This window comes from Lissotriton helveticus, chromosome 7 (genome assembly GCF_964261635.1).
Source record: "Lissotriton helveticus chromosome 7, aLisHel1.1, whole genome shotgun sequence".
Lineage (NCBI taxonomy): Eukaryota > Metazoa > Chordata > Amphibia > Caudata > Salamandridae > Lissotriton > Lissotriton helveticus.
Genome location: NC_136068.1, coordinates 281,997,435 through 282,024,888, shown reverse-complemented (window position 1 = coordinate 282,024,888; position 27,454 = coordinate 281,997,435). Strand labels below are relative to the sequence as shown.

The 27,454-nt window shown below is 42.0% G+C and overlaps 1 protein-coding gene across 1 annotated transcript in view; it reads left to right on the top strand.

Annotated features, from left to right (window-relative positions):
* Positions 1 to 27,454, top strand: part of LOC144768423 (protein-glutamine gamma-glutamyltransferase E-like) — a 104,009-nt gene that overhangs the window by 22,729 nt on the left and 53,826 nt on the right. The window contains exons 2-5 of the mRNA XM_078652066.1: positions 10,237 to 10,410; positions 12,192 to 12,434; positions 20,190 to 20,302; positions 22,497 to 22,625. Of these exons, the coding sequence (XP_078508192.1) occupies positions 10,237 to 10,410; positions 12,192 to 12,434; positions 20,190 to 20,302; positions 22,497 to 22,625 (659 nt within the window). The remainder of the gene's footprint in view (positions 1 to 10,236; positions 10,411 to 12,191; positions 12,435 to 20,189; positions 20,303 to 22,496; positions 22,626 to 27,454) is intronic.

Below are 27,454 nucleotides of genomic sequence, written 5' to 3'. Positions count from 1 at the left end.
AGGAGGAGACAGCGTGCGGACAATAAAAGCAAAAGTCGGTAACCAATGACAGAGACGACTGGTGCGTGCTCCAGGAGTGAAGGCAGCAAGTCATTGTGGGTGCAGGAAGCCCGGAGCGTGCCGTCCACGTGTCGCCTTGTAAAGATAAGAAAAGCATTTGCGACACACGGAAAGCAGGCGAGCCAATCTGGGTGGGCCAGACAAAAAAGCGAAAATGAGGCACCCTAGAAACCTTATTTCCAAAGGCAGCCCACCGTTTAACATAAACGGTTACACAAGCCAATGGGAATAAGGGGTGGGGCTTCAAGCCCTTTTCTCAAAGTAATCATCTGCAATAAATCTCGCCGAGCGAGTTGCGCATGTACGCAGCAACCCTAGGCGAGACCTAAAAAGATAGTACCAACATCCCCCACTAAAGACCTTTATTTCTAAAAATTAGCATACATAGGTTGTGCTTTTCATTAATGGACACTAGGTGGCAATGTTTAAGTACCTTGCGATAATTGTTGAAATGGTAAGACTGCTGGCAAAATGGAAACACTTACTGATAGCGTTCCTTATTCACTATTCCTTCACACGTGGGTGTAATCATGTACAAATGCCGTCCATACCCCGGCAGAAAAAATAATACTAGGAATACTTAAGCCCATTATTTGATCAATCTGCAAATGTACATAACATATTTTAGGGTTAACGAAATGGGAAAGTTGAAGCAGACTGTAAATTGAAATGTTTGGGAATACATTACAGCAATATTTTGAAATGGCTATTTGATATACACAAAATCAATTCAATTCAAAGAATCTTTATTCGATTTTAGATTAAAATCATAAAAGAGCAAATTCACAGTCTAAGACATTAATACAAATATGTTTGAAAATAAAACATCAGTGCAAAATAGACTGCCGTAATAAAGTGCATTCATTTACCAAAATGCTGTCTATGCTTGCGTTACCCCTCCATCAACTTTTTACTTGATATAAGGCAGTTTCACGGGTACAAATCACCCCAGTTATACAAAAAACAAATCGGAAAACTCAAAAAAACACTTTGATACAGAATCTATTAAGAATGAAAGAAAACATGGCTACAGTACAGAGGGAAATATTACATAAATGCATTTACCAAGCAATGAGCTACCGCTACTGCATTACCCCTCCATCCATTTCCTATTAGGATATATAGTTAGCTCTGTCATCCCATCACAGGGGCATGATGGTAAACTGCTATCTCAACCATTCGCCCAATTTAAAATAGTACAACAGGCACCACACTGTTCCTGCAGAGAAGGGACCTCTCCCACCGTGAGAGATCCATCGTTAGGTAGAATGCCAAATCTCCTGTGGCTAGTGTGATGAAATAGTTGAGCAAAGAGTGCTTGGTAAAAACCTCCTCCATTCTGCGGGACAAGCTAAAAACTGCGGGGCATATTATCAAGGACTAGTGTTAAAATTATCGCCGTTTTATCGGCAGGAAACATGTTCTGATGTTAACATGGGCTTCTATGGGAATTAACAAGGGCGTATTATCAAGCCCATTATCGCCGTTTTATCGGCAGTTTCCTGCCGATAAAAAGGCAATAATTTTAACACTGGTCCTTGATAATATGCCCCTCTGTGTGACGAGACTTTGCCTGCCTCTTGTTGCCTTTACTTAGTGTTTCAGGTGCAGTAAACATCTCAGGGAGTTCAATGTCAGGGAAACCCTTTCTAAAGTATTTCAGTCATGGCATGGAATGACCATTGTCTAAACTAACAATCTAAAATAACTTCTCTACTGAAACTCGCTTCAATGTATGATCACGCACTCACCCAAAGCAGGAGCGGGGCCAAATCAATTCTGTCTAAAACATATTCTAAGTTGAGTTCAGAGTGTAGAATAAAGTGGGGGGCTGGCTGGCGGGAGATTCAGTAACCGTCTTAGAATCCTGTTTTCCTCCACCTGTATGGGGGAAGGATTATGGTACCCCCAAACCTCCGCTGTATATGTAGCTCTAGGAACACACTGAAGATAAAAGATCTTATTGCTGGAGCAAATAGTGCCCCTACCTTCCCTCCGAAAAAGATTAAATAAGGACTCAGTCACCCTACTCACTTTCATGCATGCTGCATTCACTTGGGATTGCTAAGATTGGAGGAATCAAAAGTGCCACCCAGGTAACAAATGTTCAGAACAGAGCACAGAGAATGGTCTAGCAGCTTAAGGTACTACAGATTACTCCTTCCTGGTCCGCAGGCTATTAGTTGTGATTTCCCATAGTTATTTGCCATAGCTAAGTTGGTCAAAGAGGAGACAAAAGATTCTCAGAATGCGCAGGGCACAGAACAGGTTCAGCGCTCCACTCATCATCTCCTTGTGTTTGCTTTGTTCACTCTAAGACGGCAGGGTATGTCCAGATGTGGGTCCCTTGCTCACTTTGCCACTGGATTAAAGCTAGCCTGGCTGATGAGGGGTGTTACCCCCAAACCAGTTCCAGGATGCTTGTTTCCATTCCAGGGAAGTCCTGGAATGGCAGTTCAGGCTTGACTGTTCCCATGAGGAACAGGGTCAAGACTTATTTGCATATGGCTAGGTCTGAACTGGGGTGGCGAAGTGAGCTAAAGAGCAATGATGGATTCAACCCAGATCTCAGAGTGGGGGTGAGTGTCTGACTGAAAAATGTCAGTGCTCCATTCATCATCTCCTTGTGTCTGCTTTGTTCACCCTAAAATGGCAGGGTATGCCCAGACGGTGGTCCCTTGCTCACTTTGCCACTGGATTCAAGCTAGCCTGGCTGATGAGGGGTTTTACCCCGAAATCGGTCCCTGGATGCTTGTTTCCAGTCCAGGGAAGACCTGGGTTGGCATTTCGGGCTGGACGGTTCCAATGAGGAGCAGGGTCAAGCCTGATTTGTATATGTCTGGGTCTGAACTGGGGTGGCAAAGTGAGTTACAGAACAATGATGGATTCAACCCAGATCTGTGATTGAAGGCGATTGTCGGAAACGTTTCAGCGTTCCATTCAGCATCTCCTTGTGTCTGCTTTGTTCACCCTAAGATGGCAGGGCCTGCTCAGACATGGTTCCCTTGCTCACTTTTCAATTGAATTCAAGCTAGCCTGGCTGATGAGGGGTGTTACCCCAAAGCCGGTCCTAGGATGCTTGTTTCTGGTCCACAGAAGACCTGCCTTCGCAGTTCGGGCTGGACTATTCCCATGAGGAACAGGGTCAAGACTGATTTGTATATGGCTGGGTCTGAACTAGGGTGGTGGAGTGCCATAAAGATAGATGATGGATTCAACTGAGATCTGTGACTCGGGGTGAGTTTCTGAAATGTTTCAGTGCTCCATTCATCATCTCCTTGTGTTTGCCCACGAGGCTTACTTGTCATTAGAACAGCATTGTTGGCATATAATAATGCTGGGACAAATGTATTGTTAATTTTCGGTACACCCCTGGTAGAAAGGCACAAGTGTGTGCTCAATTTGTTTATATAAATAATAAAGAGCAGGGAGCCACCCCACTAGATAAAGGAAAGACACCGGAAACTTCTCCTGCTCGGTCATATTGCAACCTGGCTCCTAAGTGTTCTTGTAGGCAGTACAGGAAATTTACCACGGGAGCTTCTACCACCAAATTTATAGGAATTATTCACAGCTTAGCCCTGTTCACACAGTCAAACACGGAGGATAACTCCATAAATGCCAGATACGTTGGACATGACCTGGCGATGGTATATTTGCTCACAATCAAGTTTAAGTTCAGGCACTGCTCCAATGTACCTAGCCCAGGATGAAAACCATACTGACAATGGGACAGAATGTTATTGTTGCTAAACCAGGACTGCAGATGATTAAAGATAACCCTCCCTAGAATCTTCACAGAACTATCAATTAGGGATATCGGCCTGTGACAATTGGGGGACTCTCTATCTCCCTTTCTAAAAATTGGAACAGGTCCAGGAAGGTCCAGGATTTCTGGACCCTGTTGCACAAAGAATTATTGAGTACATTAGTGAGCAGTGGCTCCCCAAGTTCTGAGTTGCATTTAAGTTGGTCCATGTACACATTATCAGAAAGTACTCTAGCTCTCAAACATGGGTGGATGCAAACAAGTAATTTAATAAAAAATTTCGGTTTGCCCTACCAGGGAGCCCTTGTGAAGACTGTGGAACTCTGAAGAAAGCTTTAAAAGAATTGCAGAAGAAAACCTGAATAAACCTATAATTAAACATCAATTGTTAGTGAAGATTGTGCTAATTCTGAATGGTAGTAGTTTAAAGATTTAAAGATAGTTTGGGAAACTTTTCACCTGTGTACTATTTGCTACAGCATGTAGTATGTTATACAGCAAATAAAGGGTTCTTTAAAACAAAGGAGTACAGAATGAGACCAAACAACTAATTCAGAAGGCCAGTAGCACTTCTTGTATTCTTTTAAATAATGTTCCTATCTTTATATGTAGGTCCCACTGTTTAAATTTGAATATGCCATTGTTTCGGGTTGCAGGGTGTGGTGGTATACTGGCACTATACGCTTAAGCAAACATCATATTTATGTATACAATGACCCCCTAAATACCTATTTCATCCTTGTGCTGAATAGCACAAGTGTTAATATATGCGTTTTAGAACCGGCCCAACTTTCGATATTTTAATAAACCTTTGTTCTTAAATGTCATCAGTAGGTGTCACTTAACCAAATCAAGCCCAAGCAAGAGCCAATAGTTATATGAAGTCATATAACATTCAAACCCTTTTACTAGACCCTCGGCTTTGCCACTCAGTGACATACTTTAAAATGATGGGCTCCCTGTAGAATGTGGTGAGGCTCCCCTGGGTCTGCTATACCTTACTATTCATTGACCCTTGCCAACCAAAAAATTGCTTTATTTTGCCTGTTTCCCTCTTGGAATTGCCTCTGCTTCAATAGAAGTGGATGGGAAAAATACATTTGCCCGATTTTTTTTTATCTCCCACTTTCCTCTTCTAAAATGTTGGCACGTATGCTTATATTATGTCCCTGCTGCCACTGTTCCCGTCTATAAACAAACCACAAAACTCCATGCAATCCACGTTTAAATCACAAGCTGTTTGAATTAAGCAAGTGACTGGGAATCGTCAGCTACATATAAAGGATTTTGGGAGCCATGGGCCAAACATATTTTGGGAGACCCTGTTCAGAACATTTAATATCCAATTTCAGCTTTTTCATGCCACCATTGGCCAGGTCACTTATACTGCAGAGGCATACTAATCCAAATTCTAAATGTGTTTGTATCTAATATTCAGGGACTGAGATTTGTCAATTCAATTTTGTAATATAGCAGCAGCTCACTAATATTACTGCAGTTAATCTCTGTGGACCACTGCCATTTCTCATATGTGAGATCCTTTTTTGATCTGAAAGGGGCTTTTTTAGGGATGGTGTATGCTGCTGAAAAACATAAATGTATGTATGTATGTGTCTTGTAAAGCGCACTGCTGCCCTGAGGCGTTGTGGCGCTGTAGACCGCTGTGGAACCCGTCCTGGCTATCCCTGTGAGATTGTCCCTACTGGTATCTCCAAGGTGAAACCAGGCATCCCCGGTGAATGTGGGGGGCCGTTGTAGAGATGAGGCAAGCTAATGCCCAGAGTTGCCGAGTGTGATCCCTGGTTAGAGTAGGCACCAAGGCGAGAATTATCGAGTTCGCTGACCCTGGTCCACGACCCTGCCACATCGGGAATTGAACCCTGGTCCTGGGCCGTTCTCTGCTTCCGGGTCTGCCGCCTCTAACCAGTGAGCCACAGAACATTTCACTACAAAATGTCTGTTACAAACTCCTACATAATAACAGATAAAAAATAAATAAAAATGGTATTTAAAACAGTCAGTGTTTAACAATTATTCAAGGTCATCAGGGCTGGACTATGTGGAGAACAGAGCAAAATCTATGAGGGGGCCCCTGAAAGGCTGGGGTCCTTGGCCAGAGTCCACTTTGCCCATGCCTTAAATTGTCTCTGGGAATCGTTCCCCAGTAACATACTTCTTATCCGAACCAGAATATTCTAGACCTGATCCATCAAACTTTTGGTGGGGTACAGTTTGAAGGATCGGGGCTCTAATTTTCTCATTTGGATTGAGGTATGCTATATAGAAGTTCATTTAACTATTTCCACTTGTTTGGACATGATTTGGTTAATGATTTATTTTAAAAAAAAATGGTTTACTATATACTGCCACTGAGATATCAGGTGCTTGCTGTGTTTAATTTGTAAAATAATAAGTGCTGGGGTCCAAAGTTTTTCTCAAAAGCTCCTGGCCTTTACTGCCTATTGTCGAGTTGCAAAATGAAAGCAGGCTTAGCTTTGATTCCACCTTATGCTTCTTTCATCAACTGACATGTACTCCCTGCACATTTATTTCACTCCTGCAGGAACTTTTTCATCAAAGCTTCCTTCCTTTGTCACTGTTTTCCATCATTCTTATCTTGACTTATAAATCGCATAGCTACCTGAAAATTACTGGGGGTCTCTTCCTCTGTCTTTCCATTTTTGCTGCCTTTTGCTCTCTTGTTCTCGATCAAAGGTTGATTATAAAAAACATAAGTGCCATCCCCAAAAATGAGTGCCAGTGGGGCCCACCAGCAACAATGGTCTCAAATTATGCGCTAGGGGGCATATTAGCAAGGGCCATATCGCCTCTTTAGCAGCACTTTTTGCCTCTAAAGCCGCAATATTTTTATCACCCTATCAGCAAGCTGTCGCTAACAGCAGTTAGCGACAGCTTTTAGGCGATAGCGACCGGTTTGGGGCCTGCTTTGCATGTCAGCGATATTTATCGCTAATGACATGCAAAGTGGGCGTACCCAAACTGTTAGCGACTGAAAGCAGTCGCTGACACAGCTATCGCCTATTAGCAAGGCAGGCTTAGCGATAAAAAAAATCGGCCTAAGCGCGATTATCGCTATAATCTAACGCCTGCTAAAAACATGACTTACCTATTTATCCAATGGGAGGTGGATTGTCAGGTTAAGTCCTCATTGGCGTTAATGCATGAATATCGCTGGATTTCCAGCGATATTCACGCATTCTGCCGCTATCGCTGGATATTTTAGCACAATGGAGAAAAACGTTGCTAATAGCATGTTTTCTCCGCTAACGTATCCAGCGATAGCCAGTGATGAAAAAAAATTAGCTAAGCGGATTTTAGCAATAAATATCGCTATTCCTTGCTAATATGCCCCATGGCTCTTAAACAATTAGCATGAAACACAAGGCATCAAGGTTGTGGCCCTGACAATTGTCGCACGTTCAAACTGTGGTCGTAAAAGTTGAGTAGCATTAGTACACCTGGGTAATTTGAATGGGTGCTTGAAACGAATGCCGAGATTTATGTTTGCTCTTACCTATTACAAAATTATTCTAAGTATGGTCTATGATGTGGTATCTTGATCTATTAACCAATGTCAGTTACAAAGGTTGTGGAGACTCATGCATTTCAATTCAAGACAATTGCCTCCTGATGAAGCGCAGAAGCATTAAAGGATTTGGGATACACTATAATAGCTGCATTGATGGATAGAGAATTTTAAACATGATCATCCACAAGAAACGTGGATGCTATGTAATGATAATAAGCAAAGATTTACATTCTAACCACTATTTAATTGAAGTGTTTTCACGAGACACCTGAGTGTGAAATGACATATACTGATGACATTTTGAGAACCAATGTTTATTGAAGTTGGGCAACTACTAAGGGTCATGATATACACAGTTGTGCCATTCAGCACGAAAATGCAATATGTCTTCTGGGGCTAATTGTCCACAGACATCTGATGTTAACTATAAGGAAAAATAAACAACTTCTACTTAGTGGCTGTGGTATCTCTAGAAGGCATTTGAAGTGGAGCACCCAATGGGCCCCACATAAAACAGATCGGGCAACCTACAGCAGTGAGCATGTGTGAATGGGGTCTCCAACCTTTTCCATATGGAGAACTACTTCTGCTCAAGGAAAGTCATCCAGAGCCCCCAGCAAATGCTATTGTATACAATACTGACCACATTCTTTAACAATACACAAGCCACTTCCCAAACATTTCAGGGGGATTACCCGCAGAAATGTCTAGAAAGGTTTTATCAATATAAAAGGTCACCACGTGGCTAATGAAATAATAACTAATGCAGCACACGGCCTCCTAAACAAAAGACAAAACCACAGTAATAGGTCTCCCCAACGCAACATGAATTACCGTTCAACTCTTGGCTAAAATTATGTATCGGAAATCCAGCCATTTTGTTTTCTTCAGCATATCAATTTAGGAAAATAAACATGTGTTTCTATCAAACACCTCTTCCATTTTAAGGAAACAAACTAATTTTTGAAAATGTATTTTATGAAAGAGGAATAATGTTTGCCTTTTTAATACCAATTCTTATTTTTAGTAAACACACATCCCAAAACATAATCTTTCCATATTCATCAAGTACTCACAAGCATAAATGCTTCACATAGACAAAATCTTGTTCAAATATCCAGGCTTTATGATCACATGCCATGGATGTTTCCCAGAATGCCAGGAATACCTGTATTATGACAGTAATGTTCACCCTTAAACAGCTGGACACTATTATGGCCAGGATGCTCAGAGTACGTCATTTATGGCCACATTAAGTCAGAGTTGGACAAAATGTAATCTGTCAGGCTTACAATTTGTCAATCATAGCTGCCAGAAAGGCCAAAATATGTCAATGATGACAATTATAATGGATGGGGCACTTAATTGCCAAGATGAGCCCCTGCATGACAGGAAGCAATGTATAGTTTTGGTGGTTCTTGACACTAGGAAGATTTTTAAGGGAGCAACGCTATTTATCCAGAAAAAAAACACATTGTCAGATACAAATGCAGAGAGACAGACACATACATGTGCACACAAAGATGCATGCACAGTGAGCTTGGTAAATTATTCTCAGCTCCAAATCCACTCCTGCCCACCTTGGCTCCTGGGCTGACCATGCACCTAACTCCACACTTCCTCTCTGGCTCCTGCTAGCCCACACTTGGGTAAGTCCACTCTGACTCCAGCTCTTGCTACTGATTGCACTCTTCTTTCCTGGCCCATTCTCACACACATTGAGTGACTGATAGAGCGAGGCGTAGGACATGTTCAATCTCCTTGAAAGTAACCTTACTGGATTTGGAGATGATCAATGCCTCATAGGCCAACGCAATGCATGCCCCATAGGTTGCGGGCCTCTATAGGCCAACACAGTGTGTATTTGTGTTTTAGCATGGGGCCCTTCCATTGGTTTGGGTCGCTGACGGGGAACATCCTTTACAACGCAACTTTTACCACGCAGTGCCTTTACGACGCAACTATTACAACGCATGTCATTACAACGCATTGCGCTGGGGGGCGCTCTAGGATAGGGAATAGATTTAATTTACTATCCAACACCTTCCCTACTATCTCCGGGGACTGGAGTTGGAATAGTAAATTAAACTATTCACTATCCAGCACCCCATAGCGCTATGCGCTGTAACATCATGCGTTGTAAAAAATGCGATGTAAAGGTAGGCGTTGTAAAAGTATGCGTTGTAACATCACACATCCGTCGCTGACACTCTGAAGGTCTTCAGATTAGCACGTCTGTCTTCTGTAAAGTGCATATACCTTCTGAATGATGTACTGGGCTGAGCTTCACTCTGGAGAGCTACTTCCGGAGTGTTGTTGAGCTACCACTAGCTCCTGAGCTCATGAGATATACTGACACAGATCTACACACCTACAAAGAAAGCTGTGATTAAATATTTTAAGCCAACCTGTAGGCTTAAGTACTGCTTTGACCGATTGCTACTTTGAAGTGAAATGTATTTGGGTATATTAAATGTGTGTGGCGGTGTTTTGTCTGTTTTGCCTTCCTGTATGAGGCTGCATTCAAAATATGAAGCGTTGGGGCCAAAGTGTGGAGTTAGGGAGTGGGAGGCTGCATAAATTAAGTTGTGTCATGGGCCTCATCTGTCCTCTCCAAAACCCTTCCCAAAGACACAATTGCTAAGATGAACATACAACTGAGATCATGAGTAGGAGATGATGGATGCTAAGGAAAGAAACCTGGTCTGGCTAGTGTTCTCTAGAAGAATTTTAGGGGTGCCCCTAAATAAAGAGAACAAAATGAGCTAGAGAGGGTGTTGTGAAGGATGCACAATCATGCACGTCTACGCTTGATGAACAGATGACTTTCATTTAAAATGCTGTACTTCCCTTACAGCGCTACGGGTGACCAGCGTGGATTTTCAGCTTTCTGCAAACAGGACTGCCCACAACACCAATGAGTTTAGCACCCCGAAGCTGGTTCTGAGAAGAGGCCAGTCATTCACCGTGAATCTGAAGTTAAGCAGAGCTCTGAGATCTCAAGAAACCATTGGGTTCACCGTGGAAACAGGTAATTACTCGTGTTACATCAATCGCACAAATAAGCAACGTAATCTTGCAAGGCTGGTAGTCAGATGGCAGCTTCTCATACGATGCACATCGAGCAGGCATAAAAAGATCTGATTGACGAGCAAATACTCGGTATAAGATAGGGAATTTGCAAGGAGACAAACTCCACTGTTCACTCATCTCAGTTTTGCCAACTTTGACACTTTCAACTAACAGGCTGCTTAATCTCTGTCCACATATGTAGTTATCATTGTTGCTACTGGGCCACATCAGTAGAGGACAAACTGCATCATTGCCATGTAGACTTTATTATACTCTACACTCACAGGCTGATCATACTCACGAATACCTCTGATGAACCTAGAGTTGGTGTAATGAACTTGCCTTACAGGGAGGTTGGTTCCAAAAGGTGCCATAAATGTTTGCCTTTCTTCATTCCATGGATTTTGGGGGTAACCAGCTGTAGCAATCAGTGCCCCTTGGTTGGCCCTCTGCTATCCCTGGCACTGTCCTTTCAAACCTAGGGGCTTATTCACAAGCCTCTTGCACCACTGGTACGTCACTTTTCTCTGCGTTAAAAGTGTCGCACCAGCAAGGGGCTTGTAAATAAGCACCCTAGTTTCTGGAGTTTTGAAGGAAGCAGCAGGAACAGAAGGTACTGCTTTCCAGGCGCTTTCATCTAGTTTCTTGGCAGCAATTAAGAGACTGCTGAGGGGAAAGGCTGGTGCAAGTGGTAAACACTATGATTTCAAATTTTACTTTATGTCACTTCCGGTACCCCAATATTTTGGTGAATCAATGTCTACACTTTACGCCTGTACTGACTGAATATATTGACCCTGTAGAACACATTGAACACACAAACATGCCTCATTTTACACAATCATCTTACTTGGCTCCTTGGGCATTCATCGCCAAGGATTCCATTGTCTACTCATTTCACAAACAAGAAATCACAGTTCATAGTCACTTTGCAGCGGGGTAATCCCTCAATACACTCAGTCACAGACTAGCCATCTCAATGATATGCTCGTTTTATAAAAAGAAAACCATGTTCTTGCAAGCTCACATTCGACAGCCAATCCAACTACAAACCAGCACACAGAGAAACAATCAACAGTATGTATTAAATATAGATGCCTCGTCGCCTGATATAGGCATCACACACCCCTGTCAAAGGCAGAAACTTTCAAAACACACTGCCCTGGTAGACGGCATCCCCCATCCCAACGTGGACAACTGGTAATGATAGCCACACTTATGTGCACTACAGCGACCACCTCAATCCTGGTCTATACAGACACTGTGTCCAGCTTTAACTTTTCACCAATAAATCCTTATGTTTAGGTGTGTTAATTTAATTAATTGAACTGAAGCAAAGCAAGACTACAGCGCCCAGAGTGCATTATGTTATCCCAAAAAAAACAAGATTGGGATTGACAATTGGCATTACCTACGTGTTCGCGCCTGACACGAAATTGTCAGTGCAAGCCAAAGACAAAGATGCTTATTATGTGGGTAGGATTTTTCCAGCCACGCACACCTGACAACAAGTGGACTCTGATGTTTATTATTACTGGCCCTCCAATATCAACCAAGACAGTCAAATGAAGACCTTCACTGCTTCTGTCCATCTGTATCCCTCATGGTCCTGCCAATAACCCTAGAATTCAGCGAACAACAGTAGTTAATGCCAACATTATAAGCGCTGTGATTGGCTTAGCCAATCTCACCATTGCAGGTCGGGTACTAAAACTCATTGCTCACATTTCTTTTCTGTAGGTCCTTCGCCATCAGCAGCAAAAAAAACAAAAGTTGTGTTTCCGCTCTCAAAATCTGCAAGCAGCGGTACCTGGAGCGCAGTTCAAGGGTCAACCAGCTCCACTTCCATAAAGGTCACCATTACCAGCCCGGCCAAAGCCTGCATCGGTTTCTACAAATTCAGCGTGCAGACCTCCTCTGGTGGCACAACAAATTCGGCACCATTCGGAGACTTTGCACTACTCTTCAATCCTTGGTTTTCAGGTACAACCTTCAATCTTTCTTTTTAAGACTGAGGTCTTCTTGCACTCTCTATTTCAATGTCAAAGTTTGTTACTCACCACAAATGATTACAAAACGTTAGTAAGAAGCATTCTTACAACAACACCTACGAAGTTAAATGAACTGGTTTTCATGGATACACAATTGCAATACAATGTCTTTTTCTATATTGATGGTTTTAACTATATAATTTATTTATCATGATATAGCAATTCTTTGACAAAAGAAATTTAAAAAAAAGTTTTTCTTTAAAAGAAATCAATATTGTCATGTTTAATATCAGTAAGTAGTGCACATCGATTTGTACAAAATAATTGTTGTGGTGCCAGGATACATTTTTTTGTATTTTGTACACTTGCTTAAGTTTTTTTCCCTTTCCTAATATGATACTGATTTCTGCTCAAACTCATGTCTCGAGGCCCTACAGAAGAGCCATGTGTACTGAGTGTGCTGCCCCCCAACCAAGTGCAAGGCTCTGCCAGAAAAAGAGTGCGTACAAAATATATCCTCCTCGATAGTATGGAAGACTCCCTCATCCTTAAATGAAATGGCTTCTGGAAGATGTGCAAAATATGCAAATATAATGTATGGACAGTCCATCAAGCCTTGCATTAAGACAATGTAGCAAGTGGTGTGACTTGTGCTCGTCTGCTATTGGTGGGATCGAAATTGTCAGATCAGTTCTCTAAATCGTAGGTACTCTAGAGGAACGGCATAACCCGAATTTTGATAACACTCCAGCAATGCGTCATTTTTGTGCCTACAGATACGTCACAAATCCTGACGTATCTGTAACTCCTTGCGACATGATGCGTCATATTGTAAATATGACACATCCAGCATGTCGCAAGGAGGGCGCAAAGAAAAGTGACGCATCGCTGTTTTCACGCAGCGATGCGTCGCTTTTCATAAATGAGGCCCCAGGTTTATAGAGCATTTATCTAGGCTAATCACTTCTTAAGTTAGAGTTCTCTCAGCGCATTTTGGCTTGCTGCAAATACAAGCTTCAATGTCGTAGGTGCTTCCCTGGTGCCTCTACGGCTGATTTGCATACAGTTAATCCCTCTCTGCAAGGGTGGAGATAAGCTAAAACACAATTGCCCACATGCATCAAACTGAATTGCATTCGCAAACGGTGCGAATCGCAAAATTCGGCCGTTTGCGAATGCAATTCATTGATTTGGGATGCATTAAGCTTTTTTGCTTTTTTCGCAATTTAAGAAATTGCAATTTATTTACGATTTCTTAAATTGCGATTGCATTTAAGAAATCACAATTTTGCGATTTCTTAAATGCAATGCATGTTTTTTTTAAATTGTGAAATCGCAATTAGGAAGTGGTAAATTAACATGAAGTTAAACTTTATGGTAATTTGCGAAAACTTTCAAAAATGCACAAAAGTGCATTTTTGAAAGTTTCATTTTACACACACACATGGCCTTGGGGCATGTGTGTGTGTGTGTAAAACGTACTTAAAGGTACATTTCAGGGGTGCAGGGGGGTCCTTTGAACCCCCCCTGCACCCTTGAAATTGCATTCTCATTTTGCGATTCCTTAATTGCGAATCGCAAAATGAGAATGCCTTCACATTCATTCCTATGGGCCTCTAGGCACATAGGAATCAATGAAAAGGGATTCCTTAATTGCGATTCGCAAATTGTGAATCGCAATTAAGGAAAATTAAGAAATCGCAAAAAAAATTGTGATTTCTTAATGCATAGCCGTTTGCGAATTCTTAATTGCGATTCCTTAATTTTTCGCAATTAAGAATTTGCAAACGGGAACATTGATGCATGTGGCCGTATGTGATTTATTGACCTCAGAGTTCATACTTGTGGTTCAGATTGACACTAGGATTTTCCTCCGGAGCTTTTTTGCCACCTGGGCGAGTCACCCTAGGTGGTGAGGTATCCTTAGACCTGGATCCCTTGCTTGCTGCGCCATAGAGATTCAAGCTGCACCTCACTGATGAAGCCCAAAAGGGATAACAAGGTATTTTATGTGTTCCTATTGAGAGAGATGTGGCTCAACAGTTAAGGGCATACTTTTTATGATGGACCAAGACAGATTTGCTTAAGTCTAGTTTCGACCTATAATTACACGATAGAGCTAAACTGAAGGTATGGAATAGATCGCAGTAATTATTCCATTTACCTGACAGGGGTTGAAATGAAAACAAGTAGGTACTCTGGGGGTGGGAAGGATGGGAAGGAGCTTTGTTGTTCATCACCGGTTTCCTGCCTCGTGTGTATTATTGAGTCAGGACAACTTGCAAATTGTTGTTTTGCACCCCATAGATTTGTCCATCAGTTGCAGCACAAAACTGAACTGGGTCTCTAAGCAGTCACTGTGCAAGAACAGCAACTCGAATTTTGTACATCAGGCCCAGCATTCTGACTGGCTGATTAAATATTTCAATTTCACACTTTTCAGAGTTTTAGTAAACAGCCATTCCTGCATGATGGTGCCCTCTTTTAGGGACATTTAACGAGCTGCACAAATATAACGTAATATGTATGTTCTAATATAGAAATAGAACAACCTGTTATAATGTATTTCATGGCTACTCAAATGGACTAAAAGCCTAGAAGTCAACTGGCACAAGAATACATAAATAGCAAACAGGGAACACACTAGAGTGAAGTAAATGTATGTCACCAATTGATATCTGACACAAATGAAAATGATGCACTCAGGCTTTGTCTTCATGTGTCTATGCTGTGTAAACAATGTCAATGCAAAACGCCCTGCTCTGCTTATAAGACACCAGACAATGAAGAACTTAGATTCTCAACCACTGAGGCATGCTAACTGCTTTTGCCTCACACCACACATTTGACATAAGAGGTGCCCATCACACTTCTCGAAGTGCTGAACCTTTCCATATGATTAGAATAACTGCTCACTATCTAAATAACTTTAAAATAAATTAATTGGAAATGTTTTTTATGTGAATAGCATGAAAGTAGCATACAGATAGGCCACCTTGAATAAAATTGAACTTCCCTGTCCCACATGTTCAGAACTGGGTCCTCATGATCCATAATTTGGTAATGTTATCAAAGCTGTACTGGGAACATAAACCAGTACTGGCAATTCAGCCGGCCTGGCCTGTGTGGGGGAGTGCTAGTGGGAAGCAGTGCTGCCGCTTTAGCACTGCTGCCCGCCGCTTTAGCAACACTGCTCCTGTTTTTGTTGCAGAGGACCGATATTGCAGCACTGCTCCAAAACCGGTCCATACTGTTCCAAAACCGGCGCCCACCCTTCCGACTCACCTGCTCTCTCCCCGCTAGAGCTAGTTCGGTCTTGGATATTATAGCATATAAAGCATACAATGGCCTTATGTGGGACATATAATCATTTATAAGACATTCTTGGTAAGACCAAGGCTAGCCATTATGCAACTCTGGGAATTTACAGATGCTGCGGGCTAAGGGGCTGCTTCAGAACGGAATAGGTTTCTATTAGAAATGGGGTTTCTGATTGTCAGAGTATGCACCCTGTACAATCAGGAACCACTATGTTAGTCAGGGTAAGCTAGATACACACTAAAAGATAACCTGTGCTCACCCTCTGGTGGTTTGGGACTGAACAGTCAGGCTTATCTAAAGAGGGGATCACTGAAAGAATATCGACGGAGAGAATATCGACCATCAAAAATATCGTTGAGAAAATATCGACAGTCAAAATATCGAGTTTCTATCTACAAACAGGTAAGTACAAAAATATCGAGTTAAAAATATCGTTTACAAAAATATAGTTGTAAAAAATATCGTATTTACTAAAAACAGTGTTAAATTAAATTAATATTAATAATTAATTACTAAAATATACTTAAAATTACTTAAATTAACTTATAATAATTAAATAATTAATGAAAGTTAAATAAATATTTTTTTATTTCATATTTATTAAACATATATATATATAGTAATAAAATATAATAAAATAATACCCAAAAACTGAAAACTGACCCTGAACCCTAAAAATACCCCTTTACCCAAAAACTGAAAACTGACCCTGAACCCTAAAAATACCCCTTCACCCAAAAACTGAAAACTGACCCTGAACCCTAAAAATACCCCTTTACCCAAAAACTGAAAACTGACCCTGAACCCTAAAAATATCCCTTTGCCCAAAAACTGAAAACTGACCCTGAACCCTAAAAATACCCCTTTACCCAAAAACTGAAAACTGACCCTGAACCCTAAAAATACCCCTTTACCCAAAAACTGAAAACTGCCCCTGAACCCTAAAAATACCCCTTTACCCAAAAACTGAAAACTGCCCCTGAACCCTAAAAATACCCCTTTGCCCAAAAACTGAAAACTGACCCTGAACCCTAAAAATACCCCTTTACCCAAAAACTGAAAACTGACCCTGGGCTGAACCCTAAAAATACCCCTTTACCCAAAAACTGAAAACTGACCCTGAACCCTAAAAATACCCCTTTACCCAAAAACTGAAAACTAACCCTGAACCCTAAAAATACCCCTTTGCCCAAAAACTGAAAACTGACTCTGAACCCTAAAAATACCCCTTTACCCAAAAACCCAAAACTGACCCTGAACCCTAAATATACCCCTTTACCCAAAAACCCAAAACTGACCCTGAACCCTAAAAATAAAAACAATTTTTTTTACTATCTATAGTATATACTTACATATTTTCACTTTCTATATTATTTACAGTCGATGTTACTGCACTTACCTTAAAAACGATATTTTGGCTGTCGATATTCTGTCCAGTCGATATTTTGTCCAAACGATATTTTTTCCTCGATATTCTGTCCAAACGATATTTTGGAGTCGATATTATGTCTGTGCACCCTAAAGAGGCAGTGTGTAAAGTATTTGTGGAACACACACAGCAACACACTGAAAACACCACAAACATACTCCACACAGGGTTGGAAAAATAGACAATATGTTTATAAGTAAAACAAGGCCAAAATGACAAAAATACAATAAGTAGAATTGGAGTTATGGATTTTTAAAGATTAAATAAAATGATGGTACTAGAATCATAAAATTCCAACCAGGGACATTTGGTCATATTAGACCGGGGTAAATCCAAAGTTCAGGCTGACTGTGACGGAGGGCAGGCTGGCTACAGGACTCATGAAGGTCCCACTGAAAAAAGACCTTGGCTGGAGGAAGCGTTGACATCGAAGACTCAATGCAACGAGCAGAGGAGGCAAGGCGCTGTCGTCTAACCTGTGGATGGAGGCGAATCGCTGTTTCCAATTCGCGCAGTTGATGAAGGCTTCACCAATGAACCCTTAATGATGCAGGCAATGCATAATCATTGAGCTGTGCACTCTGTCTGCGTCGAGCCACACAGTATGTTAAAGCGATGTCATCAAGCCGCAGTCATGTCGGCATCAAAGGGTGATGTGTTGGTTCACAGTGGCTCAAAGCCGTTAATGTGCATGTTTTGATGGATCATCACTGCAGAAATCACCTTTCAAGGGCCCAGGACTGGATTGGCATTACTTGGCCAGACAGGACTCACATATGGCATAGTCCAGAGGCTTGCTGCAGGGTTGAAGGAAGTCTTTGATGGCCCTGAGACTTCAGAACAGGGGGCAAGCCAGCAAGCGCTTGGAGTCACTCTGAGTTCAAGTGAGATGGGTCCAGTCCTTGTCCTCAGCAGTGCGGAGATCAGCAGGTAGCAGTGCAGCACAGCAAAGGAAAGCAGAAAAGCAGATCTTCCAGAACAGCAATCAAGCAGAGTGGCAATCCATTTAGCAAAACAGTCTCTATTCTTGGCAGAGTTTTTCACAGGTCCAGTAGTGTACTCTCTTGTTAGGCTCAGAGCCACAGTACTTATATTCAGTTGTGCCTTTGAATTTTGGGTGACTTCAAACAAGTGTCTTTGAAGTGCACACAGGCCCTTTCTTCCCAGCCCTGGCTCCAGACTATCAGTAGGAGGTAATCAGCCCTTTGTGTGGTAAACAGGACACTGCCTATTCAGGTGTAAGTGTCACCTCGCCCCTCTTCCTGCCCTGGAAGAGCTATCAGAATGCAGATGAGTTCTCTGTCACATCTACCCTTCCTGTGTTGCACAAAGTGTAGCTGTCACCCACCCTACACGTGTATTGGAAACAGGTTGCAGGCAGTCAGAGCAGTAGGAGCAGAGAAATGGCCACTTTATGAAAGTGGTATTTCTAGAATAGTAATGATAATTCCAACTTTACCATTAAAGAGTATTTATCATTACTATTCTAAAGATATGAAACATGATGCAGCTACTCCTTTCTAATCAGAGAGTACAGCTTAAAGGGTATTATGTAATTTCCATTGTTAACCTATGATGAGAGTAGGCCTCATAGTAATGAAAAACAATTTGAGTGTTTGTCACTACCAGGACATGCAAAACTTAAAAGTACATGTCCTACTTTTTACTTACACAGCACCCTGCCCTGTGGGCTACCTACTACCTTAGGGGTGGCTTATGTGTAATAAAAGGAGATTTTTAGACTTGGCAAGTAGTTTTAAATGCCAAGTCCAAGTGACAGTAAACTGCACACACAGGTTGTGCAATGGCAAATATCAGACAGGTTTGAAAGGTTACTTGTGCGGTGGGCCAAATGAGTGTTACAGACCCACTAGTAGCATTTAGGTTACAGGCCCTGCATATATGGTATAACACTTTACACGGTACTTAAAGGTAAACTAAACATGTCAATTGAGTATACACCAATGTTACCATGTTTAAGGGAGAAGCACATGCACTTTAGCACTGGTCAGCAGTTGTAAAGTGCTCAGAGTCCCACTAAAGAGATTCAGCAATAAGAGGAGGCAAGCAGGCATCAGCTTAGAGGAAGACCAACTTAAGGATGACAGGTCTAACAGTTGCCATGACCCAACCATAAAATCCTCCAACGTCATATTAGTCATAAACCCCTTCAGTGTGGGGCTGGGTTGAACATATCTACCATGGCTGATTTAGGTTTTTCGGATGGCTCTCACCTTTGCATTTTATAAAGCTTTACAGATCTTTGAACTATTCTTGGGGGGGGGGGCTGTTATCACTACCGTCATACAGAACACACATACCTTGAGTTTTCTGGATCACTTCTGTGCTGTAGCCAAGTATATTATATCTTGCCATCAGACGTTACACTTATTTAGCGTGGCCCGAGACTGGTGGTATGCAGGGCCAGTGAAGTTCTAAGGAAATCACTAACAAAATTATGCTGCAGGCTTCACTAAATTATGTGACAGAAGAAGGCAAATTATGTGGAAAAATGCGGTACATTCTGTCAGTATTAAGTTACTATTTTGCATTGTAAAACACATTAGTCTCTGAGCAAAGAGTGTACATTACCAGTTTAACACCAGAATGGAGCAAAGACCAACAACATGGTGTCAAAATAACAATTGCAACTGCGCTGCCACTGTTTTGCACAATATTTGGCCCTTTTTAAACAATTGTGTTTTTTGTTAAAAGCTGCAAATAATGCAGCAGAGGGTCTTCTGTGTGTCAAGGGTGGTGGATCTCTAATTGTGTGAAAAACTTGGTAGATGAGCATAATCGCTTTGGTCCATTTGCTAGGGCAACCATGTGTGCAAATGCAGCTTTTCTCCAGTCCTAAAAAAGTGCAAAAGTGTGTCTGTGCTGAAAGAAAACCACGACATGTGTGTGGGCATGTGTGTGGTGGATTTTAGAAAGGGTCTTGAACTCACTGCAATAACTGTAAATTTTTTTTTGTTTTCTTTTCCTTTTCGTTAGGGGACGATGTCTACATGTCAAATGATGCAGAGAGGAAGGAGTATGTTCTGAACGAAAATGGGATTATCTTCTGGCACATTGATGGCTCTTTTAGACAATGGGACTATGGACAGGTGAAATGAAAATGACCATCCAAGGGCTCTTATATTAAGTATTCTACTGATGTCCTAAAATAAGACTGCATAAAAACTTGAAACAAACATTAGCAAAGCCAATAGGTATGTTCTTTGTAGCAGTGCAAGGTTTCTTGTTTTGCAAGTATGCAACATGCAAAAGGGCAAAACTGAAAAAAAAGTAAAGAAATGGCCCAGCAGGCGAGGCATATCAACCCAGGCAGGGAAGTGCACTCATTTTTCTGCTGGCTCCGCACAGGGTTTTAGGCAAAAGGCCTTCAATCACAGAGCAAGACAGCCTGTGGATGAAGTGGGCTGACTCATTGCCTCATGCTCAGTGCTGCGGTGATCTAAAGCAAAATGTTAGTGACACTGATATTCCATTCACTGTAAAGGCATATGGAGTACAGTACACTACTACCCCACCCAACAACAATTCAGTTTGTAAGTTGTAAATACTGATGCAACATACAAATTCAAGAACGATAAACCTGGGCATGTATTACTGACAGTGTGCACGTTACCTGTTTGCACCTTAGTGCACCTTTAAACGGATATGCTGGACGCAAACAGGGAAAGTACGCCCTATTATGATGAATAAGCTGTAAACTCGAGCATTCATAAAATATAGAGCTGGCTGCTTTAATCAGCCACCCCATGCTTCACAGTGCAGGCAGCACCAACCTGCACTTTGAAGAGGGAAGAGGGATCCTATGCAGGTAAGTGTAGTGAGTGACTGCACTCGCCTGCTGGAGGATTCTTGGGTGTTCCATTTTGCCATCTTTTTGTGGTGCACTGTGAATGTGCCTCCAAAGGGCATGTTTACGTCTGTAATACAGCTCACGCACAGAGGCAAGGAGATTCCCCCATTTGCATAAGGACACGACCCCGTACAAATTAGTGAACAACCTCTTATGGAAGCACTGGTGCAACATGTGTGCCAGTGCTATCAGTACTGCTGAAGGTGCTCCACTAGCGTCTGCTGCCCCTTCTGTAATACCATAGTGCCCCAGGGATACACAAGGCAGGTACACACACTCTTTTCACTCCCAGGGCACAATCAGCTAGATTCATCAAGCTTAATTGCGCTCGCAAAGAGCCAGATTCTGAGAATCTGGCCCTTTGCGAGTGCAATTTTTGCATTTGGGATTCATCATCCCAAATGCAAAATTCGCTAATAAAGAATTCGCACATTTGCGAGGAATTGCATTTAAGGAATCTCTATTTGAGATTCCTTAAATGCAATTCATGAACCCTTTTGAAATTGCGAAATCGCAATTTAGGACCGCTATTTACCACGAAGTCAAACCTCGTGGTAAATAGCTAAAACTTCGAAAAATGCATTTAAATGCATTTTTCTAAGTTGCATGTTACACACACACATGTCCTTTGGACATGTGTGTGCACAACATCAGTGTAAATTCACATTTCAGGGGTGCTACAGGGTGTCCTTTGGACACCCCTGCACCCTTGAAATTTCATCCTTATTTGCGATTAGCAAATTGCTAATCGCAAATAAGGAATAACTCCCCATTCATTCCTATGGGCCTTTAGGCCCATAGGAATGTATGGGGAGTTATTCCTTATTTGCGTTTAGCAATTTGCTAATCGCAAATAAGGAATGTGTAGGAATCGCAATTTATTTAGCAATTCCTACATGAATCCCGTTTTGCAAGTCCTTAATAGTGATTCCTTATGAATCGCTATTAAGGACTCGCAAAACGTCCCTTTCATGAATCTAGCTGAATGTATATTAGGGCCACAGGTGCAAAAGGATATTTCATTCACACTTTAGAGGAAGAACTCAGATTCACTCATTCGAGCTGAGTGTGGGCCTAAATCTGCTTGTAGGGAATGAACCTCTGTACAGTGAAGTACACCTGAGGATGCATCGCTCCTGGATTGGAATCAGGGCTGGACTGGGAGCACAAATCAGCTTTCAGCTATTGTGAGACATACCTTGGGGACATTTGAATTGGATTACATTGTTGTTGTGTTGCATTGTGTGTAAACTTAGCCATGTGTTTGTTATATAGAAGGTAGTGAGACTTTTAAGGAGTAGGGTATCAATGTTGAGATATTCTCCATTGCACCATCACACATGCCAACAACATAATGCTGGTAAATAGAGTGATATCGACATTTACATTCTATGAATCACCTAATTCTCACAAGCTTTGCCTTATTTTTGCAGTTTGACATAAATATTCTGGAAATCTGCTTCAAAATTCTCGATAAATGCCCAGATTACAAAGAAAATGCGGCAGAACATGTTTCCAAGAGGAACGACCCAAAATACATAGGAAGGGTGCTCAGCGCAATGGTAAGGAATAAGAGGTTTATTTATACAGTACAGCCTGACAAGAAGTATGCAATCCGAGGGGCCATTGTAGTAAGGTTTGATCCTCTCAGGGTTATGGTACTGATGGATTATATTTCTGACTAGTTTGTCAACGCTTTGGATGTGGCTGAGTTGACGAAAGGTTCGACTGTGTAATGGCCTCATTTAAAGTAGCCTGGTATAAAGGAGTTGTTATACTACACCTGATATTACCAATGCTGGGGGATATTAGATTCATCAGGTCCCTGCTTTGTTGGAGGGAATTAGGAGTTTAAACCCTAATGTTCAGATAGTAACATGCAGATATTTTTTTTGCTGCACTGATTCTCATATGTAATACTACATAGCCAGGGATGTTTCCAAGGACAAAGGTTTCCTGATATGACTTAGAGAATCTGTTCCCTGATAAAAAAGAAACATTGGCAAAGCTAGTAGGTCTCGAGTACAAGAGCTATAGGATTTGGCGATATTTCGTAGCCATGCCGTACAACAGTATGACTGATGTGAAGCGTGACCAAAGTTAATAATACAATGCTATGACACAGTCATCGCTCTACTGAGACAATAAAGATGGAGGGAAGAAGGGTGGAAGGGGGAGAGAGAAGGACACCAAAGGGCAGGAGAGTACAACGAAAGATGGGTGAGAGGGGCTGGAGACAAGCAGACAGACAATGGAGGGTGTGCAAAAGGGACTGGGAGAAACCACATGGACAACGGAGAGTCAGCAGGGAGGTCTGGGGGCAGCCACATGGACAATAGAGGGTCAGTGGAAAGGGCATCTGGAAAGCTGCTGAACATTATAAGGTTGGTGGGAGTGGTTCGGGTAAGCAGATTGACAAGACAAGGAGGGTGGGAGGGCTGGGCAAGTACACGGACAAAGGATGGTTGTCTGCAAGTGATTGGAAGAAAAGGGAGGTCTCCTTCAAAATCCAATAGGGGACGAGGAGTAATACAAGAAAAACATACAAAGGTCCCTAGTTAACCAATGAATTGGAAAAAAGTACCTGCTGCAAATTAATGCAAAGGGAAGACATCACTACCCCTTAAATGCCATAACCACACGTATAATAAATCACAATAGTAGAGGAAAATAATCATAAAACAACTTTAAAGTGATGTATAGAAAATTGTAAAATTTATTCAAACAGTTATACATTCATAAAAACTTATTAGTGCCATAAAAACAGTTAAAAATGTGCAAATGCACACAAAGAATACGTTTAAAAAGTCATAAACAAAGTTGTCGACGCAGCGTTTCGGTGTTATGATGCGACCTTCATCAGGACAAATTCTAGTTTAAAAAAGAAACATTCAATTAGACAAAATTTACAATCTTTTTCTTTTTTACATAGTACAACAATACCATCAAATAAGGGTCGATTTAAGACAATATCTATTTTTTGTTAAACTAAGGGCACATTCGTATCCTCTTTTTATTATGCATGTGGTATGGACTTCATAGTACGAAACGAGTAAAGGATTATTGTTGGCAAGGGATTACTTATAAACTTATGTATGTTTTTCCTGCAAGTGATTGGAGCAAGCATATGGACAATGATCAGGAGCTGGAGCAACTGCATGGACAAGAGAGGGTGGGTGGGTGGGGCTGGGGTCAAGAAGATACACTACAGACATCATTCAGGTGGAGCTGGAGTCAAACAGAAGGACAACTGAGGGTGGAAAGGAGGGTCTGGGGATACGCAGATGGACAATGGAGGGTCATTTGGAGGGACTGGGAGAAGCACATGGACAATGCGGAGGGACGGGACAACTACATGGAGCAAGCAGATGGACTATGTAGGGTAGTCAGGAGGGACTGGAGGCAAAAATAAGGACATCAAAGGGTGGTCATGAAGGACTGGGGCAAACAGATAGACAACAGAGAGTCACAAGAGAGACTAGGGGGAAGCAGACAGGTGGCATAAGCTGGGCGGAAAGGGTTGAGGCAAACAGATGGAGGGTGATCTGGAGGTTCTGGGGTCAAGCATATGGACAACAGTGGGTTGCCAGGAGGGGATGAGGCAAGCATGTTGACAGAAATCGGTGGGCGGGAGGTGCTGCGACAAGCAACAGAGTGTTGGCAGGGATGGGACAAGCACACAGAGAATGGATGGGGCTGGCGAGGAACATGGAGGGGAAGAAGTACATGAGGGAGATAAATGAAAAGTGCAAACACTCTCATTGAGTGCTTAAACAAAAATAAAAAAGTAGTGCCTGAAAAAGGGAACAGTGGAAGGACACAAGGAATACATCCTTGCTCCAGGGGAGAGTCAAACAAATGAGTAAGAGCCAAGCCTATGGAACCTAGGGGTATATTACCAAGAGCCTTATCTCCGCTTTAGCTGGAATTTTTCCCGCTAAAGCGGCGATAATTTTATCACCCTATTACCTAGCTGTCGCTAACACCAGTTAGCGACAGCTAGTAGGAGATAGCGATCATCTTGGGGCCCACTTTGCATGTCAGCGATATTTATCGCTAATGACATGCAAAATGGGCGTGCCAAGATGTTAGCGACTGGAAACAGTCGCTAACATCGCTATCTCCTATTACCTACTTTTGGAAATAATTGCGCTAAGCACGATTATCTCCAAAAGCTAACGCCTGCCCAGAGCAGTTTTTAGCCATGTTATCCAATGGTAGGTGGATAACATGGCTAAGAGCATTAGCTCGGTAATGCATGAATATCGCTGACTTTACAGCGATATCCATGCATTTCGGCCGATTTTTATCGCTTAGGAGATAAACATTGATAATTGCAAGGTTTCTAAGCGATAAAAATAGGCGAAGCCCGGCGATAAAATTATTGCCTCTAACCAAGCTTAGCGATAATTATCGCTTATTCTTGGTAATATGCCCCCTACTGAATAAGGAGCCAGCTGATGACAGTGACAATGAAACCAACCAATTGTAAGCAATTGGGTGGCGTCTAAGCCCCCTGTAAGGTAACCATAGGTCTAGTAGGAAACAGTGCATGATCTTACCTTAGATGAGACCTACATATGCGGTTATACCGCAACATTGGGAGAAAGAATACCCCTTCATAGGTTACAATTGCACGAGGTGCTCTCCGTGTTTTGGACCTGATGTTAAGATCAGAGAAAAACTGTGAATAAAGTGTGCAAGTGTTATTGGTGTCCTTTGAGAGTGTTATTATCCGTAGTTAAGCAGCATGGGGTAGGACCTGGTGGTAAGTGTCAATGCAAATATCAGAGAGAGCACAATATGTGAGAATGTGATAATAGGGACCAGTGCTAAAAACTAGTGCAGATTCAATTTGCACCAGTTGTAACACTAGCACACAGGTCCAAATGATAACAGATGTGTCATCTGTGTATCGCAGTTCTTTCTCGAGATAGAAGAGTGTCCATTTTAGATCTGGTGGTGAATCCCAAGGATACGTAATATCACCTGTATGGCAAAGAGAAAGTTCAGAGAAGAGGTATTGAAATAGGGATTGGTAGAACATGTCTGTGAGATGGAAGCAACTAATACTCCTCTTCTTTGAGTAAAATAATGGAACAGGTTTGAAAACACTTCAGACTACTTCTCTCGACATGGTAGCTAATGGTTAAAGAAGGACAAAGGGGGAAGGGGTTTTATGATAACATAGGTGTTACTGCAAGGCTTCACTGCATGTGCAACTAACACCAAATTTTCCACATCCTGATTCTGCCTGCAGCTGTGCTTCATAGTAACAGATGTCTTACCTCTAGAAAGTGAGATAGGCAGTGTCTGTGATACTTGGGCCAGCTCTGTTACCAGCTTATCTGTCCCATGGAGCAAGTGCCTGGCCAGGGCCAAAAATGCAGCCTGAAACAGGCTGGAGCCTTGCTTGGCTAGACCACTTTTCCATCAGTTGACTACCAGAATATCAAGTTTTTCGCATCGACTTACAAAACTATTGACTTCAGAATATAGAGTATCACTATATCTTCAAGGTAGGAGTATAGAGTTACATATAGATTTACTATTTTTAAATCTACATACTTTAATGATTTGTATATGTCTTCAAGGTACATAGATGTAGAGGTATGCACAGTAAATCTATACATAGCAAGTCATTATTATTATGATTATACTTTGAATTTCAATACTCTGCAGTCCATTCATACTGCCACAGAATACTTGTGTATACCAATCTACTCACCGGTCAAACCTGCCGTGGACTCAGCGGAGCCAGCGCTGACGTCACACGCCTCCCACCCTCCCGCCCTCCCGCCACGAGCGGAGGACACGCCCCTTTTTAGGCCACGCCCCCAACAAATACTCGCGCATAAAAAGCGCCACACCAGGGCTATCAGTAAAGACTAAGGATCGACTCCTGAGGCGGAAAGCCGGGAGTAAGGCTATTGGATTTTAAAATTATCTTGTGTCACTGAATAATTTGTACTTTGTGTCACTGAATAACTTGCTTTTAAAACTAACTGTCACAGAATACTTGTGCTTCATAAAATCATACTGCCACAGAATACTTGTGTATACCAATCTACTCACCGGTCAAACCTGCCGTGGACTCAGCGGAGCCAGCGCTGACGTCACACGCCTCCCACCCTCCCGCCCTCCCGCCACGAACGGAGGACACGCCCCTTTTTAGGCCACGCCCCCAACAAATACTCGCGCATAAAAAGCGCCACACCAGGGCTATCAGCAAAGACTAAGGATCGACTCCTGAGGCGGAAAGCCGGGAGTAAGGCTATTGGATTTTAAAATTACCTTGTGTCACTGAATAATTTGTACTTTGTGTCACTGAATAACTTGCTTTTAAAACTAACTGTCACAGAATACTTGTGCTTCATAAAATCATACTGCC